This window comes from Eubalaena glacialis, chromosome 2, assembly GCF_028564815.1.
Source record: "Eubalaena glacialis isolate mEubGla1 chromosome 2, mEubGla1.1.hap2.+ XY, whole genome shotgun sequence".
In the NCBI taxonomy this organism is placed as follows: Eukaryota; Metazoa; Chordata; class Mammalia; order Artiodactyla; family Balaenidae; genus Eubalaena; species Eubalaena glacialis.
In genome coordinates, this window is record NC_083717.1 from 181,102,966 (window position 1) to 181,124,892 (window position 21,927).

The 21,927-nt window shown below is 43.8% G+C and overlaps 1 protein-coding gene across 4 annotated transcripts in view; it reads right to left on the minus strand.

Annotated features, from left to right (window-relative positions):
* FOXN3 (forkhead box N3) overlaps window positions 1-21,927 on the minus strand; it is a 396,925-nt gene that overhangs the window by 164,980 nt on the left and 210,018 nt on the right. For all 4 annotated transcript variants that reach the window (XM_061182795.1, XM_061182797.1, XM_061182796.1 and 1 more), the window contains one exon: window positions 13,432-13,568. In XM_061182795.1, the coding sequence (XP_061038778.1) occupies window positions 13,432-13,568 (137 nt within the window). The remainder of the gene's footprint in view (window positions 1-13,431; window positions 13,569-21,927) is intronic.

The window sequence follows — 21,927 nt, forward strand, 5'->3', positions numbered from 1 at the left end:
GGGCTTAAATAATAAAATTCCATTGGAGTTACCATATGCCCCACCCTGCCTTTCTCAAGAACAGCCCATTACAGAGCTCGAAGGAGGCACTGCTCAAGTGAGGGGGTCCTCAGAGTCAGGCCATGATCTATGGCCAGAACACCTCCTGCAGAATTCAGGGCCTGTGGTATCACCTATTTGTGAGTTCTGAACACAGATTTTCACGTACAAAGAATCAAGATCATCTTTTAGCAGGGAGGGAGGGATAACATTTGGGTGACTTTCTTCTTGAGGGATGAAAGGGAAACAGTGAGATTTCCTGGGAGAGAGAAGCAAGATCTAGAGCAGGGGGGAGACGGGCTTTGTTCTCATCAAAGAAGAAAAGAATGTAGGGGGAAAAACTAATGAGTTACTGCCAAGAGATTTAAACACGGATTATGTATCTGGTAGAGAATGCACACAATTGAGTGTTTTGGCCGGCCTGCGGTGAAAACTTTTCCCATTATGATTAGGGAAGGGGGAGCCCAAGTGCCTTACCTTTCAAGTGCTCTGTTCTGCAGTAAGTGTTCAGAGGAAGTTTCCTTTCAGTAAGGAGCAGAGGAAGGCTTCTTTTCAAAGGAATAATGAATGAGACAAAGTGAGAGCAATTCCTGGCTGGCACCACCTTACATGCATTTGAATTTTCTATGGCAGCCGCAAAATGTTTAGTCCTCTGACAACATTTGGTGCCTTGGAGTCAACAGCCTGGAATTTATAACCTTTCCATCACAGAGTCACCTGATGGGTCTCTTAGGCTTCAAGAATGACCTGGTCCAAAGAGTCAGGCTTTGTGATACCCAGAGGTACACCAGGGCCTTGGCAGACAGATGGGGAAGGAGATGGAAGGCCAGAGACACCAACACTGCAAACCCGTTAAATTATCGTCAGAGGCAAGGGATACAGAGTGAGCTGCCCCCCCCCATATGTCCCTTGCCTCATAACAGTAAAGGGAGGGAGGGCATTACAATTATTCTGGGGCATCCCTGAGCAACTAGAAGAATATGTTTTGCACTATTCTCATAATCTGCACTCTGCTATCTAAGGGGGATCATTGATAAATATCTATTGAATAACACCTGTATGCAGGGTTAAAGCACAGGGAAAGAGAACTCTAAAAGAATCCTGGTTTTCACAGATCTTAAATCTAGTGGAAACTACGGAAGATAATATATAAAAAGATGCCTCACAACGCAAACCAATATTTAGGGGCCAAATTGGTATGCAGCATGTGTAAAAACAAGACTATACAATTACCAAAAGAGAGTCTTGCGAAGGTGAAGAAGGAGAAATTAAAATGCATTGATTTTCCATGGGCCAGGCACAAATGCATTTGATACAGCCCTTTACTTAATTTAATACCCATGGCACCCCTTTGAGACAGGTATTCTTTTTTTTCTTCTTTTTTTTGGCCACGCCACGCAGCATTCGGGACCTTAGTTTCTTAGTTCCCCAACCAGGGATCGAACCCACGCCCCCTGCAGTGGAAGCTCAGAGTCTTATCCACTGGACCGCCAGGGAAGTCCCAAGATAGGTATTCTTATGCCACAACAGGAATGACAAAATGTAACTTGGCCAAGATAACACAGATAGGGAGTGGCCCAGGCAAGGTTCTAACCCGCATCTTTCTGAGACGTACTGGGATTTGCTCTAGGCCTGGTTTGATGGTGGTCAGCTTGCAGGAGCTGGGAGGGAGCCTGGGGATGGTCAAGTGGGGTTCTCAGGCTGTGCTCCCTGATGTGCCTTGTTGCACATGAGGAGCTGAGGCCCAGGGAAGCAGAAGGACCTGCCCAAGGGCACCAAAGCTCATCAGAGACAAGTCGCCTTGTGTGACTTCTGGTCTACCACAGGGCAGGATTCTGACAGGTGGGGAGGGTCAGGGATGCCAGCACCCAACTCTGAGACCTTAAGATCTTTAGCTCTTTTTCGTTTTTCTGCTTTCTTACTGTTGTTCCAGACTTGCCTCTTCCTCCTGAGGATGTCACAGCTGCTGCACCCATCCATCCGCCTGCAGGACCAGCTAGGGTCCACTCCCCAGCAAGTGTGGGCGGACATGAGACCAGGCAGGGGGCTGTGGGCCTGAGGAACTCACCAAAGCCCATCAGAACACCCACTTCCAGTGGTTTTCTGCTGAAAAGTTTAAAAGGGGGGGAATTTCTCTATGTTCCTCAATTTCTCTATAAGCAGAAAAGGAAATGGTGGGGGGAGGAGGGAGTCAATTTCTAGGTCAAAGGAATCCTAAGATACTAAACTCTGCTCTCTTTATCATTAAAAAAAATCCTTTCACTGAAAGTCCCACAATTGCAGAGGGAAAGGGACAGGGAGAAGAGAAGAAAGAGGAAGAGGAAGAGGGGGAGGGGAGGAAGAAGAGGAAAGGGGAGGAGGAGGGGAGGGTGGAGGAAGAGGAGGAAAGGGGAGGGGGAGGGGGGAGGAAGAGGAGGAAAGGGGAGGAGGAGGGGAGGGTGGAGGAAGAGGAGGAAAGGGGAGGGGGAGGGGGGAGGAAGAGGAGGAAAGGGGAGGAGGAGGGGAGGGTGGAGGAAGAGGAGGAAAGGGGAGGGGGAGGGGAGGGTGGAGGAAGAGGAGGAAAGGGGAGGGGGAGGGGTGGAGGAAGAGGAGGAAAGGGGAGGGGGAGGGGAGGGTGGAGGAAAGGGGAGGGGGAGGGGAGGAAGAGGAGGAAAGGGGAGGGGGAGGGGAAGGTGGAGGAAGAGGAGGAGTAGGAAGAGAAAGCCACTAAACTTCTTCTACTTGTTTCCTCTGAATGTTTTTTTTTCCACTCACTTTTATTCTTGCCAAGCTAGATGGGGGTGGGGGTGGTGTGTGTTTGTGGGGCGGGGTACTAAGTGTGTTAGAGAGATATGGGTGGTTAACAGACTTTGACCAAAACCTTCCATTTAAAAGTAGATAAACACACCGTATACATGTCTCTGCTTGGACTATTGTGATTAAGCAACTCAATCTAAGAAGATAAGGATTAAAAAATGTGTCTAAAGGGTTTATGCATGCTGTCTCCAGTTGAATGAAAAATCAGCAAGAGTTAGCAATTAATGTGGGATTAACGTGTGACGCTTCTCACACTCTTCCTGCACATTTCACATACACAGCAGAGTCTCAGAGATGGTTTGACAAATAACGCGATGTGGCCCTTACGTAAGAAAAAACGAAAGGTTAAGAATGTGACCAGAGACCAGCCCAAAACATGTGATACCACAGAATAAGGACACCAGTTTGACTCTGCCACAGAGATTTATACAAAGGGTGGGTGTTGCTCTCGTTAATTCAGTGGATAAACAATAGGGGGAAGGTCTGGATGATTTGATGGACAGCTTTTGGAAATGATCTTCTGCTTGGCAAAACACCGCAGTGATAATTTTCTTCACATGGAAGGAAATGCAAAGAAGTGTCACTAAAACAAGAGAGGTAATTATAGGGCAGGAATCAAAATACTGGGTGACACAGAATGAAGAGTAACTAAATTAGTCCCATTACGGCCTTGAAATCTGGACTTAACAATTTCAAGAGAAGAATCTGACCTCTCATTTCTGAGTAACAAAGCCATGCATATCTTCCCTGTGTTTTGTTTCCAACCTACACTGTGGGCTTGGAGAACTACAAACACCGTGCTACCAAGTGATATTCCATTACTCTCCTGCGCTGGCAGCTCAACAGACTTAGAAACAGAACATTGCAAGAGCTGGAAGGGATGACCTTGCAATTCTCCCAGCTTCAAGGGACCCTGGCAGCTGGTCATCTCAACTTGACTAGCATCCCAAGAGTAGCTGGTTCACATACTACCCAAACACTTACCCACCCAAACAGTTACCCATCCACCCAAACAGTTACCCATCCACCCAAACACTTACCCACCCACCCAAACATTTACCCACCCAAACACTTACCCATCCACCCAAACACTTACCCACCCAAACAGTTACCCACCCACCCAAACATTTACCCACCCAAACAGTTACCCACCCACCCAAACATTTACCCACCCAAACACTTACCCACCCAAACACGTACCCATCCACCCAAACACTTACCCACCCAAACACTTACCCATCCACCCAAACACTTACCCATCCACCCAAACACTTACCCACCCAAACACTTACCCATCCACCCAAACACTTACCCACCCAAACAGTTACCCACCCACCCAAACATTTACCCACCCAAACACTTACCCATCCACCCAAACACTTACCCACCCAAACAGTTACCCACCCACCCAAACATTTACCCACCCAAACACTTACCCACCCAAACACTTACCCATCCACCCAAACATTTACCCACCCAAACAGTTACCCACCCACCCAAACATTTACCCACCCAAACAGTTACCCACCCACCCAAACATTTACCCACCCAAACACTTACCCACCCAAACACTTACCCACCCAAACACGTACCCATCCACCCAAACACTTACCCACCCAAACACTTACCCATCCACCCAAACACTTACCCATCCACCCAAACACTTACCCACCCAAACACTTACCCATCCACCCAAACACTTACCCACCCAAACAGTTACCCACCCACCCAAACATTTACCCACCCAAACACTTACCCATCCACCCAAACACTTACCCACCCAAACAGTTACCCACCCACCCAAACATTTACCCACCCAAACACTTACCCACCCAAACACTTACCCATCCACCCAAACATTTACCCACCCAAACAGTTACCCACCCACCCAAACATTTACCCACCCAAACAGTTACCCACCCACCCAAACATTTACCCACCCAAACACTTACCCACCCAAACACTTACCCACCCAAACACGTACCCATCCACCCAAACACTTACCCACCCAAACACTTACCCATCCACCCAAACACTTACCCACCCAAACACTTACCCATCCACCCAAACACTTACCGACCCAAACACTTACCCACCCACCCAAACATTTACCCATCCAAACACTTACCCATCCACCCAAACACTTACCCACCCAAACACTTACCCATCCACCCAAACACTTACCCACACAGTTACCCATCCACCCAAACGTTACCCACCCAAACACTTACCCATCCACCCAAACACTTACCCACCCAAACACTTACCCACCCAAACAGTTACCCATCCACCCAAACACTTACCCACCCAAACAGTTACCCATCCACCCAAACAGCTCTTCCACCAGCCTCACCTTCTTCCACACATTTCCAGCTCTTCCACCAGCCTCACCGCTTTTCTCATTATCTTAAAGTCCCCCTCCCACCTGGTCAGAAACATCGCAGTGAGGTCTGGTCTACACTGAAAGTGGGAATTACTGGTCATCATATCACTTGTTCAAATACTCACCTTTTATTAATATAACCTGAAACTACTTACAGTACACTTTTGACCAACATTAATTCACAGCTGACGCACTTATAGTACATGAATTCTCCCCACCTCCATTCTACCTTCCTCAAATCTTTTATGAATGATGGGTTCTACTGTCTAATCTAATTATATTAGGCCTCTACTTCTTTTTTTTTTTTTTTTTTAAGTGATTACCTCATGAGTCCCCAGTTTTGTTTTTTTTTTTTTTTAATTTTTATTTATTTATTTATTTATGGCTGTGTTGGGTCTTCGTTTCTGTGTGAGGGCTTTCTCTAGTTGTGGCAAGCGGGGGCCACTCTTCATCGCGGTGCGCGAGCCTCTCACTATCGCGGCCTCTCTTGTTGCGGAGCACCGGCTCCAGACGCGCAGGCTCAGTAGTTGTGGCTCACGGGCCTAGTTGCTCCGCGGCATGTGGGATCATCCCAGACCGGGGCTCGAACCCGTGTCCCCTGCATTGGCAGGCAGACTCTCAACCACTGCGCCACCAGGGAAGCCCCTAGGCCTCTACTTCTTAATCCCCTTCTTTAGTCTATAGATTTTTAGATAACTAATGAGAACCTACTATATAGGGAACTGTACTCAATGTTCTGTGGTGCCCTAAATGTGAAGGAAATCCAAAAAAGAGGGGAGATATATATGTGGCTGATTCACTTTGCTGTACAGTAGAAACTAACACAACATCGTAAAGCAACTATACTCCAATAAAAATTTTTTTTAAAATTTGCCGATTTTACCCTGCTGCAAAACAGAGTGTGCAGTCTGTTGTCTCATGTTGTACATCACTGATTTCATGCGTTTTTGACAGCTCTTTCATATTTCTAACACGTAGATCAATTTCTCCCCCTCTGAGAAGGTGAGGGGGTTGACAAACATGCAGAATGCAGGTCACCCCCTAAGATGCTCTGACCAGGAATCTGCCAGGTCCTCCGATGGTTATTTGGAGATGCAAATAAACAGGAAGCAAACCGGTAAAGACCCCGGACTCCTGCTGAGTCCATCAACACTTCAACTTTCTAACCAGGAATCAAGGACACAGAACCCCTTTGTTATCCATTATCTCAGTAGTTAGATCAACAGAAATTTATCAGTAGCAGATTTAAAGAGATCCTAACACTTCTGCTGACAGAATACCAACCAGGGACTGAGGGCACCCCAAGAGTTCAGAGGATGAAAAAGAACTCAACTTGGCTCTCTCTTGGCCATGAGTTTCACTCCACACCTGAGTAAAATAGATATAATCAGCCCGGCTGCTTAAGCATTCAACTTTCAAAGTGAGTGTGAAAACAGGATGAAATTGGATGACTGGGCACTATATTCACACGATACACCTACTACATAAGAGCTCAAAGATAACAGAGACTATTTTCCATTTAAATAAAATAACGGAGGATGAAATGAGGATGAAATGTACAATGGACAGCATACTGCAGGCAAAATGCTGAGATTAAAAATATTCCGAGACCAACTCAGAAAATAGAATGGAAGTCAATAGACAATATGATTTGATATGCAAAGAAAATCATAGCTAACTAATGGATTTTTAAAGCTCACACTGTAAATGAGCATTGTTTTTTATATATAAGAGTGAACCCCTACAATTGTAAGCCTTTTCTATGATGTCTCCTCCAATTTTTTAACAAAACAAAGTTTGTACTTCAAAGTACTATTATTAGAAAATCTTGTCATTCAATCCCATATTCATTTTACCACATTAATTTAGCACATCCTTCAATATATTTAGCACAGTGAAGCTTCACACTGATTTTAAAAGATTTTTAAAATGTAAAAGAATATTGTCCTTTAAAAAATTAAGCATAATGTTGCAGTTTAACGCATATGCTTTCAAAATACCTAATACCTCACCCTTTTTAATTACACTTACACAAATAAGTGTATTGAATATGAGGAGCTTTTAAAAAACTATTCATGGTTTCCATCAAATATGTTGCTTACAAGTAAATATAAGGAGTGTAATGTGTAATAATGATGTAACTAATCTAAATCCTCACATTCATTCTTTATGCTTGACTGAATTAAAAGTTGCAATGACACAACAATCTAACAAACTCCTTTAATACAAGTTAAAACTGATTTTATTGTGGCTTTGCAGTTCTTCTGCCAACAATTAAATGCATACCACTTTGAATAACTGGAATGAAAGATGTCTTATAAGTTAAAAAATTATTGGATGCTATCCAAGCAATGAATAAGCTATTCCTTGCTGTGTACAAATTCAGCATTTTAGTGGGGGAATTAACATGGTTATGTTAACAAGCTGAACATTGTAAGGATTTTCTAATCTTTTAATTGTCTAAAAGGATGAGTTCCCTAAACACCCCACCTTCCCTACCTCCTCCCAACGCAATCCCCCATCTGCCATCATCAGGTCTCTCCTTCGGCCAATGCTTACTTACCTCGTGAGGAATCCCTGATGATTTCCTTAATTCAAATATATACTGACTACTCTGTACAATTTCTATATCCTTAGCAGTATTGTTCTGCTATGTAGGCATTTTTAAAAATTATAAAGAATAAGCTCAAAGCACATGAATAGGGCAGCAGGCAGGATAAAAATAAAACCTTTTGGTGAGTCAGCACTAAAATCAGCCATTTTCATTAAGACCCTCAATATCAGAAAGGCCAAAACCTTTGGAGAGGTCATTAACGTATCTTTTGCGGCTCATTAAACTGCTCTGAAGAAGCAAAAAGAAACATAAGGAGCTAAATGATAAGCTTAAATGTTCGGAATTTTCTTTTAAAAAAAAAAAAAAATAGGTGAGAGCGACAGAAACTTTCTTGAAATGTTTTGACTCTGTAAACTTTAATGTCATCCAAAAAACAAATCTTCAGACCTAGATCAGCAAATAAAAGTCTTATGGATTTTTCTAACTTTGTACATGTTAGGCTACAATACTTTATATAAAATATAAAATACGTTGTCATTATTTTTAAAGATAATTAAGCAAAAAGTGAAAGGTGCATTGGGCAACAGAAGTCCCCTCAATCAGGGTTTATGTTCCTCTAAAGCCCAACCATGGCTGCCCCATCACATAGACCAGAGGCATATAAGATGCTGAGATTTCTTTGGAGGTACCAAGGAAGCATAAAACTATAGTGGCCCTGGCTCCCAAATTAGGTATATTTTACTAAATTTCCCTTCTCTGAAAAAATGATCATCCAGGAAACTCTCTATAAACCATCCTGTTTGATTCATCGTAAAACCTGTTCCCGCCTATGGTGAGAGGTGATTGAAACTTTTTTTCTGTAAACTGATTTTGGATTGGTGCCTATCCCAGAGAGGTTGCTACATAAGACCCTATACATAACTTTTGAAAACAATCTGTTGTCATAAACATTGTTTTGGGGTGCCCACTATTTAAGGGGTATGAATTGAGTATTGTCAAGTTTAAGGGCCCCCACTATAAAGTATCAAAATCATAAAAGCCAAGGTCACCCACTGGGGAGCTGTTTATTTAACCATCAGACACGGAAAAGATTAGAAAAGGGAAAATTCCTAAAAAGTTGGTGGGAGTGTAGATTGGAACAGAGTCTAAAATTGGAAGGCAAATTGGCAATATCTATATCAAAAGCATTAAAATATGCATATCCATTAACGAGAAATCTCACGTCCACGAAAGAGGGGCATAGGCAACAAAACCCTTAAACCAGATAATAGGACTTTTCTGAAGACGTATGGGCAAGAAACCCAACTACACCATCCTCCCTCCTCTTTCCAGACCTAGAGTCTGAAGGTCACACTGGCAAAAGCTGGGAACAAAAAGAAGTTGTTTTGGCATGGGCAGCTTGGCCTCGGGGACCCTACCGAGCAGAGTTGAGCACCATTTCACAGAAATAGAGTTCCAAGAACTGCAAGAGCCAACTTACAGCCAAGCCCCTTGTACGGCTCAGCAGATCCTAGGGAGAATGCGGTAAAAGCAAGAGCTCCTGATCACCATCAGCTCTCCAGTTGTCTTGTAACATGATAGAGACAGACTCCAAATGGGTCGGGCAAATGCTCAGCGACGCAGTGATTTTTACTTTCCATTACAACAAAAGGGACGTGGTTATTTTAAACTGATAAACTCAACTAGTCTGTGCATCGGGGACTGCTTTTTCTTTAACAGAAAAGTTCCAGAGACAGTGCAGAGAGTTCTCACAGACCCTACACTCAGTTTGCCCACGGTTATCATCTTAGGTTACTATGGTACATTTGTCACAACTAAGGAACCAACACTGATACGTTACTATTAACTGAACGGCACACTTTATTCCTATTTCACTAGTTTTTCCCTCACGTCCTTTTTCTGTTCCAGGAACCTATCCAAGAGATCCCATTACCCATTTAGTCACCATGTCTCACCATGTCTTCGTAGCCTCGTCTGGTCTGTAACAGTTTCTCAGACTTTCCTTGTTTTTGATGACCTGACAGCTTTGAAGACAATTAGTCAGGTATTTTGAAGAATGTCCCCCCCAACCTTGGGGACAAAACCTTGTCTAATGTTTTTCTCTGATTACAGAGAAGTTAGGGATTTGGGGGAGGAGGACAGCAAAGGTGAAGTGATAATTTCTTGACATCGTTATCACAGGTACATCCTGTCAACTTCACATCACAGATGCTGTTAGCTTTGATCACCTGGCCAAGGTAGTGTTTGCCAGGTTTTCCACCATAAACTTTCTTTTCCACCCCCTTTCCACACTCTGCTCTTTGGAATTAAGTCATTAAGTGCAGCCACTCAAGGGGTGGGGAGTTAAACTCCCACTCCTTGAATGGATGAATACCTACATAAATTATTTAGAATTCTTCCGTATGGGAAATTTGTCTCTACTCTCATTTATTTACTTGAGCATTTATTTATATCAGTATGGATTCGCAGACATGTATTTTATATTTGGGGTTATATCCCAATGCTATGTTATTTATTTGTTGTTCATATTGTCCCAGCTTTGGCCACTGGGAGCAAATTCAGGTTGGCTCTGGTATGCTTTTTACATCCTTGTTTTCTGAACACTACCTTACTTTCTGCTTCTCCATATTTTTATTAGTGAAATGCCTTACTTAAGAAAAGGGTTGTGATGGGATGAATTTTGTGTTCCCCCTCCAACATACAAAAAAAAATTCACATTAAAGTCCTGGTTACCAGTACCTCAGAATGTGATGTTATTTGGGAATAGAGTCATTGGAGATGTAATTAGTTGAGATTAGATCATACTGAATAGGGTAGTCCCCTAATCCAGTATAACCGATGTCCTTATAAAAAAGGGAAATTTGGACACGGCACACAGGAAGAACAAAGTGCAGCACACAGTGAAGATGAAGGCAGAGATCACAGTGATGCGTCTAACAAATATTCAAAAGGGTATACTGGAAAACAGAGGCACAAGTCTCCGTGTGGCAGTACTGAGCATCATATATGGACGTGAACAAGGTTTGGGGGTCAGTGTTTTCAGATGCTTCATTTTCCCTGCAGAGTTTCCAGCCACCTGCAGCTTGGCTCAGAGCGCTACTTGTCAAGCACACCTGCAAGTGCTAGCAATGACCACCCATCTAGTATAATCACCATCTTCAGCACGCTAAGTACCAGCTCTGCGAAATCCAAGCACTTCCCAGGTGCCCCTCACAGCAATCCTGCAGGGCAGACAGGTGATTCCCTGCATCACAGAGGACCCAGCCAGATCGTGTCAGGTCATCATTTGTGGTCCCTGTTTAATGACTCGCTCTGTCCCACTTCCACCTTCCCTAAGTCACGTCCACAAGTGGCCCGATGGCTTAGAACGGAACTGACTACATCACTGTCAGCTACACGAATATTATACAATCATCCAGCATTTAGGACCCTTAGTACAATTTTACACACTAGAGGATACTGAAGCAAACTCTAAGCTTTCAGATGAAGGAACTATAGTCCCCGGGAAAGAGAAAGTGACTTGTTCTTAGAGTTAAGACATGGAAGAGGCAGGCTAAAATCTGGTCTGTCTTCTCACTCCACATCCAGTAACCTTTATGGAGGTGAAATCTGAGCTCCCGCATGGGTAGAGGCAGAAACTTTTTTTTTCCCCTCAGTCACCTGGGAGAAGAGGAATTGGATGTGACAGACTGAGATCTGAAGTTTTCGTCTGGAAATTATTTTCATTACAAAAGTTCCAGTTCATCTGCATTTTTATTGCGATATTAAAAAATCAAATGAAGTCATTAGGCTTAGGCCAGCTCAGAGAGCCTCTCGCCGGAGTATGCATTCCTCTTGCAACCTCTAGAGCTCTACTATAATCCTTCAAATTATTAAATAATTACTGTGTTTCCCTTGGGGTCGCGTTTGGCAACAAAATACTGGTCTAAATGAACCAGTGATATGACCCAGTGAATAACACTTATGTTCTTAACTTCTTAGAAGCAAATGGATACGAAATACTTCCGAGGTACAAACTGGGAGGAGAGTGAAGGGTTTTCTGTGGGGTGTGGAGGGTGAGGGGAGCAGAATGACAAAAGGAACATGAGAATCTGGGAATTATTCCAATAATGAGGGTCATCCCCTCCCCCATCAACCCTGTATATCAGTAAGTCTCCACTCCAAGCCCAGTTTTCTCCCATTTCAGGAGTGGTTACGGCCACAAGGAGAAAACCAAGCATATGGCTCTGCCCTTCTGGACATTTCTACAATGCTGGCTGGGCTGCTTTGGAAAATCCCATTTTATCTCCTACAGCTATATGACCTCAAGTTGTCATTTCCAATAAAGTATGCTTCCAGTGATTTTTATGAACATAGACAAAAGCTGCTACAACCTTTTTTGCCCCCAAATCTTTCAAACCAACTGTAGTTGCTATGTAGGGTTATTTGTTTCTAAGGCAACAGCCCATATCTAAGTACTAATGGCCTGTCCTTTTGCCAGGCAACAAACAGCCTTGTGATGCAACTGCACCTGTCTCGGCTACGTGTTACTATGGAGATGCTGCAGTTGCTATGGCTACCATCACGCTAATCGCCTAGCGAAGGCAGACATACAGCAGTCTTCTCAGAGAGCCCAGCTGTTCCTCCCCGTCTCTTGCTGAAGACTGATTGTCTAAGGCCTGTGATGGAATGCTTCTCAACTGAGATGCACAAGAACTTCATTAATGCTGTTTCAGAGGATCACTTTGTGCTCCCTTCTGCAGAACAAACACCAGACTAGGGAAAGAATCTGCAACGACACAGACTGTGAAACTACCGACATCTATGAATTCACGCCTTTCCTCACTGACATAAACTTGTAGTCCAAGGATCATTCTCTTAACTGAGTGGTGACAATAGAAACATTTCTATGCATTAAAGAAAAAATTTTTTTTGTAGAGTTGAGGGATAGATTTCAAACCAAAACACTATGCAAGAGAAAATCTATTTTAAAAATTGGTTCTGTTTTATATGGCTATTTTTTTAGACTCTAACAGTAACCTATGTTTTTTAAAGTGACAGGTTGCATATCCTCCCCTCCAATTCTATCTCTGTAAAAATGGCACCCGTGACCTCACTGTCTCAAAACAAACGGGCGTGTGAGGGGCAATCCTAGTCTCTACTGTTCTTTGCTGTTTTCCTTGAAGAGGCAAATACCAAGTAACCACAACAAAACGATCACTCTGGAGCACCGTCTACATGGAGACGGGGAATGGCAACAACTCTGTGCATCCTTCAGTGAAACACCTGGAGACACTCTGGCTTGGACGATGGGAAGTTGGAATCGCTTACCCGACTCATTCCTGGACTCTCATCCCTGCAAACGGCCACACTCTGAGATGCTAAAGCTGTCAGCTTTCCTCTGTAAACGTTTCTACCCAGGAAGACATTATTTCACCCACCACGAAGCCTTCTGGAAGGAGACACATTCGTCTCAAGCAGCAGAAGCGGTAAGGTTTGCAGAAAAAACAATTGGCTATGCCTCCAAGAATACGTAACTTCTTTCTCATTTATCTACAGTTATTTTTAAAATCATACAGCCTATTAAATTAGTTTCAGTGCCTGTCTCTGCCAAAATAATGCAACTTCAGTAGACAACAAACAAACAAACCCCAAAACAAAAAAAGTCTGAATGGCTTACCTTTGATATGCCTGAGGAGAGGCGGGAGGTGTATTGAACACATTCGAGTGTGGGTGATAAGGTGTCTTTTTCAAAGCCTGAATTAGATTTTGTCTGTACTCTGGGTCTATGCACCACAATGACCCTTTCCCGATACTCTGCAAAGAACAATAAAATACAAAAGTGATTAATATAGAGACAGTACCTACTGTGCAGTAAGTAGATGTATAACTCTCATCATAGTTACTTATTTTGAAAAGCCTCTCACTTCTTTGTTAACTGTCTGCCAGCCTTAACTACTGTACTATTGTCCTCTGACAACAGGACACCAGGCAATGCGCTTCTGTGTATTCACATTAAGTTTAACAAAATGAATATGTTATTTCTAGGTGATGTTGCTACAATAATACTGTAATTTTCATATCCTACTGACCAAAACCCTCAGTTCCCTTATTATTTTTCAGTGTCAACTTTGAAAAACATATGTATTCCCTTTAAAAAGTGAGTTTTAAATTTGTCAGGTATCAAGGGTTGAGAGAAAAAGAGGGCAGAGACACCCTCAAAACTCTGTCTCTGCTTTAAAAATTCGAGGGTTATGTTTTCAAACCATATTACATCGGTGCCACTTTACAAAAGCAGAAAAGTAATCCACTTGTTTTTTCCTGCTTAACAAAAGAATGACATTTAAGCTTCAAATGGAATTCTGTAACGACCTTCCCCAAGAAACAAAAGAACTCAGGCAGCAGTGGTAAACCTTAGCCAGAATCCAGTACTTATTTTTTGATATCCTCCATTCTGGATTTTGCTCCAGACCTGAATCTTCAGAAGTCAGAAACTTTAAAATACAAATTTTATCAAACTGGTTCCATGGAAAGAGGGAGACTTGCTCGGAGGCCCACTTTCAGTTGGACGCTTTCGTTCTGGGCACACAGCATTTTATAAAACAAATGTAAGACCTGCCTCTGAGGCCCGCTGGATCTGGCAGCAGGCTGATGGGCAGTCAGTTCTGACTGCTCGCTTTCAAGTGCCGAATGTACCCAAGCTGTTTGATAAGGTCATTTGTAAACATTTACTGATTTGGAGAGAAAAGAAGTCAAATTATATAAACCCACACCCACCCCATGCTTCCAGCCAACGACTCTCTAATTTTCACAACTATTGGACTACAGGAAGATTTAGAAAGCAAACAAGAAAATCATTTAACTATTATGTGGGGGGCAAAGTCCAAGAAAATCCCTTAGAAGGAGAACTAAAAATAAATTATTCCTAAAATCTTTAAAGTTTTAAAAATTTGTATTTCAGTCATCAGCTTACCAGATAGTTTACTTACAAACTTATTCACAGAACCCCTTAAAATTCTCTACTATCAACACCACCAGTGCACTCAGCACAGAGAATTGCTCAAAGCCAAGGGCCGGGGCTGGAGCCTCTGCTCCCCCTCCCCCACTGCTGCCCCCACCCGCCCCCCAAGTGCAGGCCCGACCCCAAACACAGTCCCCGTCAGGCCAACCTGCCTGGGCTAAACACCAAAGCTCCCAGTTTAACCACCCGGATGTTTAAAGAAATGAAAGATTTCAACTTTGGAAAAGTCAACGCCCTTACGTGGTCTTTCCTTCCATGCGTACATTTTCAAGCCCAGAAGGGGGACTAATGACACTTTCCGGGTAAAGCAGGCAGGCCACCAATGATCAGCCCTGGACCTTCCATTCTGTCCTTTGGAGAAAAGCTGTGCAGCACACTTTTTAGAAGAAAGCAAAAGCCAAGATGCTGAGAGGCGTGGGGGAAGACCAGTAACTACCAAATCTGGATAACGTAAAGCAAACCACAAAAGCCAGTCATCTCCTCGGCAGCAGGGGTCCTGGCCTGAGTCCATCAAAGGCTCCCTGTCGAGCCCTGTGCCAGTGGGACTCCCTTTCTAACCCCCTTGAAGACAAGGCTCCCAACTAGCTAGTTGGAGGGCCAGGGCCCATGTGCAACCCAAACGTTTCTGCAATGAGATTACCCTGGTTCTGGGAACCACACGGGGCTTCTGTTTCCATCAAGGTGGCTTTCAGGGTGGGGCCGTTTAATCTTACAGGGAATAAAAATATGACAAACAAATGAAGGGAAATAACAATAAGCCAAGAAGGCGGTTTCTCCTAATCCTTAGCATCTTGTTTATTATACTACACTAATCTTTACCAAAAGAAAAAGGGGAAGACCCCGCAGGATTGGGGTGCGGGGAGGATCACAAGGTAAGTGATCCAGGTACAAGAGACAGGCCGAGCTATAGTAAGAACGGGACTTCTAAAGCCAGACAGATGTTTCCTGTGTGGCCTTGGGCAAATCAGGGTCCCGTAGAAAGTCCAGGCTTCCTCAGCGGCAAAATAAAGACCCCCTTAGAGACGGGTGTGCGGTCCAGCATGAGAGGAAACACCTAGAACAGTGGAGAACGTACAGGCATCCGATAAATGGCGGAGGGCGGAGGGGATCGCGAACAGCTCCTTTTGGACAGAAGAAAGAAGGCAAAGCTGGCTGGACCATGCTTTCCCTATCTGATTTTCCCATCATGAAAGAATCACCAAATTCCAACAGAGGCAGTGGGTGGGGCCTCAGCAAGCGGACCTTCCACGTGAGGACTAAGTATTAATCTACTGGAGTGCCATTGGTCCCGGCTCAGCAAGGGCGCTCTGGAGAACTTTCCTACTTTCTAAGACGCCCCACTTTATTTCCACCCCACCCCCCCATCACCCTTCTATGAACCCCTCACTCCGTGTTACTTCTCCCTCGCTCAGGAAGCCAATTCTGACCTGCCTACTAGAAGTGTTCCTTTGCCCGGGTCTTCGCAAAATGATCACCAAGCTAAGGTTTAATTCCAAACTTGGTCAGCACACGTTCACAGTATCTGTTCACTGCAGGCATGTGTCTGAGCTTGGGACCATCACGGTTCCTACCTTGATCAGTTCTGCATTTTACGGTGAGCGTGGTCTGGAACTGTGATAGATTTTCACAGACCAGACACTAATTTCAGTATCTCACACTCAGAATTTCCAGAGAGGAAAAAAATAAGCCAAAAAAGCATCTTCAGGACACACCTATGGGGACACTGTAGATCCCTCAAATCCCTCCAATGATTTTCCAGTGGAGAGCTCTAGGCAGAGCCTGGAAGGAGCATGAAAGAGGCTGGCACCACATCTTATTTGCAAGCATTCTCCTTGGTTTCATGCAACAGTTCAGAACAGTAAAAAGGTTGACTTGAAAACTTTTAAAATGGAACTATGCAGAGAATTCTCAAGTGTATTCGGCCAGGAAAAATTACATGTAATGCCCATAACAGGGGAGAAAAGGGTGTAATTTGATTAGAGTTGGGTAATAAGTTTGAGGGTCAGAGCTTCTAGAATTATCTGCATCTCATCTAAAGAATATGGATTTCTTTTTTTTAACCATAATAACTGTGAGGATCATGCACCATTAAATGTTAGGGAATTCAAACTAATAAGGGAAGAAAGATTTCTATTCATAGACACATTTTCATCTTTGAAAAATATTTATATATATTTATATAGGTAAAATATTTTTATAAAATATATAAATATACATATTTTCTATATTTATAAATATAATATATAAAATACATATTTATAAATATGTTTTTATATATTTTATATTTATAAATATATATATATTTAAGACAAAAACATGTCGGTGAAGGAAGATCTTTCTTACATGAACACGGGCGCGTGCGCGCACACACACAGAGTTTGAGAAAACTAATGTGAAAAGGAAAAAGGAGTAAAAACATACGGATGAAGCCAAGTTGTTGTTGTTTTAATTAAAAAGCACCTGGGGAATAATAGACAATTCCTTGTTAGCAATAAAAACATCAGTACATAGCAGGAAAAAGAGACCAGGAGAACCTATATTGTAGGAAGAACTGATTAGTGAGAAGGGTTTTAAAGAAAGAGAGAGATAAGAATAACAACTAAATTAAATCTTAAATCTAACTTCTAAGGATAACTTGTTTTTCCCTGAGAGGTCTGGATCCAGGGGCATCCCTGGCAGCCCATGAATTTCTCCCCGTTCCCAGAGCTCTGCAGACCTGCACGGCAGCACTGGTCAGTCTGCCGAACATCGGGCCTTCACTGCGGGTCTCTTTACTAGGTTGTCCCTGAGGATAAACCGTATTTTAAAACATTGTTTACAGAATGTGGGCCATGATACATTAATGGGGCATGCAGTCAATGTAATGGGTCACAACCAGCACTGCCTTCATGGAACAGACTAGAACCAAATAGAACAACTTAGAAAGCATCTGTACTAAAGTAATATTTTGTGAAATGTGTGTGTGAGTACACCTGCGTGTTGGTGTACAGTGGATCACAAAGTAACATACACTTCTTACTGGGGATCTGGGTCCAAAAAGGGTGGTAAACACTGTTCTAGAGCAATGGTTTCCATCTTCTTCCTTCTCGTCACTTCTGAGGGATAAAGCCCTTTCCCAGCTGTAACGGAGGACTCCCTCAGTGTGACCCCCAATTCGCAGGGGAGGGACCATGTTTGGGGACAGGGGTTAATGAGGCAGGACCCGTAGCAAAATGGAGCAGGGAGCTGGATACATGTTTGTGGTGACTCTGAAACAATGCCCCCCACTTTTTTTTAACTCTTCATTTTGTACTGGAGTATAATGATTAACAATGCTGCGTTAGTTTCAGGTGTATGGCAAAGTGATTCAGTTCTATATATACATGTATCTATTCTTTTTCAAATTCTTTTAGGTTGTTACATTTAAGTTGTTACATAATATTGAGCAGAGTTCCCTGTGCCTACACTAGGTCCTTGTTTGTTATCCATTTTAAATATAGCAGCGTGTACACGTCAGTTCCAAACAATCCCTTTTGATGTTTCTGATACGCCATTTCCACGGATGTTTCCAACACCACCCACCCTCTTCCGTTCCCTCACCCATATGGTACCCACTGCATGCCAGGCACCATGGGGGTACATTAGTGAATACAAAACAATACAATAAGGCAACTGCTCTCTTGAAGCTTGGATTCTGGAGGGGGAAGAAGAGGGTAAGTCAGTCAAGAAATAAATAAGCAAGATCATGACAGACTGTACTGCCTGCTGTGAAGGAAATAAAGAGAGTGGTGAGTCGGAAGACAGGAACTTGCTGCTGTGTGAAAAATAAAAGGGTTGGGAGCGGAAGAGGACCTGCCGGGATCTGTGAAGAGCTGATGCCACAGCCCAGGCCCGAAGTGACCAGGTGGCAGCAGTGACGTAGAAGGGAGGGCAGCTTTGCGATGTAATCTGGAGAAGCGATGAGACCTGGCGATGGATTAGAAGTGGCAGGTAAAGAAAAGAGAAGAATAATGGTTTGATTTGAGTAACTAGGTCAAAGATTGGGAGGCGGGGGGGAAATCCAGTGCTCAGGTGAACATACAACCTTTGAGTCTTTGTATTAAGAGCTACTGATTAAGGTACTTGAAAGAACTTGCTGGACATATGCCACTCCCTTCCCTCTGCCGTCCCCTCACTGACCCCAAACTTTGTAGCAAAAGCTTACGAACACAGAAAGGTAGATCTGAGGTGGTCTGGCTTTAGAGGTTTAACTGATTCTTCTACAGCAGGCACTGGTAAACACTTTCTTAAAGGATCAGAGTAAATATTTTCATCTTTGTTGGGAATTCCCTGGCAGTCCAGTGGTTAGGAGTTGGCACTTCCACAGCAGGGAGCACGGGTTCAATTCCTGGTCGGGGAACTAAGATCCCACAAGCCACACGACGCAGCCAAAAAAAAAAAAACATTTTTAGTCTTTGTAGGCCACACGGTCCCTGTTGCAACTATTCACCTCTGCCATTGCAGAACAAAAGCAACCACAGATGTAAATGAACAGACATGGCTGTGCTTCCATGATATTTTATTTACAAAAACACAGGCCACTGTTGGCTGGTCCCTCTCTACAGCTTCTGCACTTGAACCCAGGGTTCAGACTCAGAGCTCCTGTAGTTTGGGAACCGAAAACCAGGTAAGGGGAGTCTTCAGGCGCTAAGAGAGTTGGGCTGGGTCCTGTGGGATTGGGGAGGGGATGCCAATGATGATCTAAGTCAAGTGCTCCAAGGCAGGAAAGGGGCCCATCTGCAGGGATGCGGGAGGGAAGAGGTATGGACACTCACTGGAGTAAGTATGCCCATCAGTGATGAGTACACGTATTAGTATTTGTTGAGCTGCACGTAACACCACTGCTTCTGAAAGTCAATGTGTATGTCCAGCCCACCTTCCCTCCCTGGGTCTCAGTTTCTCATCTATAAATTAGGTGGTCAGACTAAATCATCCCACAGGCTCCTAACTCTATGCTTTGAGAATGTGTTACTACAGATTACTTAGTATACACGTACCTTCAATTCCCCACCTCCTTCCTAGCTTCCCAACACTGCCATTTTTCTGTTCTGGGCACTTTGGGCAAGTTACTTAACTCCTCTGAGCTTCAACCTCCTCATCTATAAAATGGGAGTGATATAATAATACCTGATTCACAGGACTGCTGCAAGGATTAAATGAGATAATCCTACGCGTGGCACATAATAAAAGCTCCACAAACATTGCTCTGCTGATCATGATGGTAAAATATTAAATAGCCAGCTTTCCTTGACATCAAGCTCCAAAACATGCAGGCCCTGCCCTGTGAGGGGGAATACTTGCCAAATTGTGAAATAATGCAAATTACATCTTAAAAAAAAAAAAATCACGCATGGCTATTTGTTTTCCACTGTCTGATGGTACTTTTCTTGGTCCGAAGGAAGCATTTTATATCAGACGTACTAAGGTAGAAATGAAAGGATCAAAATAGAACAAAGCAAAGACGTGGGCAATGGAGTGATGCCAGGAGGGATACGAGACTCTGAGGATGCTCCTCGCTTTGAGTCGCTTCTTTGTGCATCGAGGCCCCTGGGTGCCAGGACCCTGTGGCAACCCAGTACTTCCCAAGGGAGGTCCCTACCCTTCAGACCTTAAACCTGCCACCTCCTGAGTGGAGAGGCCCTACCCTCCACGCTGCCCTGGTGCAGGGTGGGGAGACAGCTGACTCAGGGAATAACGCTGTTGTGCCTCATTTTGAAGCAGGCCATTTAACAACACCTGTAACCATGACGCAAGGCAGGGTCCATTTTTTAGGGTGCAGAACCTCCAGAGGAAGACAAACAATACGCAACTATAAAGGACTGCACAAGCCGGCCAATGCAGTGAAGGTTGGCAGAGGAGGGAAAGGATGAGTCCTGTAGGGGAGAAAGGTGCCGAAACCTCGCACTTGTGCACACACACACACACAAGCACACAACACACACGTATTCTGTCAGGCCAGCTCCTCCTACGGACCCACCCAATGCCCACGCCCCCTCCAGCTACCCCCCTACCCCAGGCTGCCCCCGCTAGAAACTGCAGCCCCTTGGAGACTGTGCTCTCCCCATCCCTCCTCTTACTTTCCCATCAAAGCCCCAGGACAGAGTCTGGCTTTCTGAGGTTCGTGCTCCCTGGGACTGTCAACAGTGACAGGCAGTGGGTGAGAGGCAAACACTCCTCACTGACTCTGACCAGAGAGGGGGCAAGAGGCAATGCCAGGGCTTCCCAGGGAGAATTCCAGAATGCAACCCCGCACATGGCTCCCAAGCAACAAAGGGATCCGCCTGTGTGGATCTTGTCTACACCACTACCCTACTGTGGTGTTACCAGGAATAAACCTCTTGTCCTCTCTGACTGCCAGTTTCTTCACCTACATACTAGAGGTAAAACAGGCTTCTCCCAGTCTTGTTGGCCTTAAAGGTGATAACATATAGAATGCGCCTAACACCATACCCAGCGTGAAAAAGACACTTAATTTAATTCTACTTCCTGTCAAAGGAAGTCACAGGAGAAGTTGGGTGAAACTGGAAAAAACAAATAAAACAGAGAAAAGTTATTCTAACAAGTGCCAGTAACGTCACACCACCACAAGATGCTTAGCAAGTGAGTGATTCCTAAAGGCCCTTTTTGTCCTAAAATGCTATAATTTATAATCTAAAAACATCAAGGGGGATTTTTAAATTTTAAAACTGTTAAGAAAAGGATCTGGGCAATTCCGTCGCGGTCCAGTGGTTAGGAATCCACGCTTCCAATGCAGGGGGCATGGGTTCGAACCCTGGTCAGGGAACTAAGATCCCGCAAGAGGGTACAGCCAAAAAAAAGAAAAAAGAAAGTAAAAAGAAGAAAAGGATCTGAAAAATTAGCCAAATACATGAAACGGAGGAGGAGAGAGGGAAAAAGAACAAAACTGATCACAAATAATTTTTTTCTAGATACATCATAACAAAATAGACAACTACTCCAGAAGAAAGATATTTTTAAAAAGAAATCACATCAGACACTTGGATTTCCCGAACTGTTTGCAGTGTTTTAAATGTCCCACTTTGCTTTCTAAATAGTTTTTCTGCTTGTTTGTTTTCCAAAAGCAGAAGAGGAATGGCAAAGAGAAATTACATACCTGGTCCAGACAGGAATCCCTCT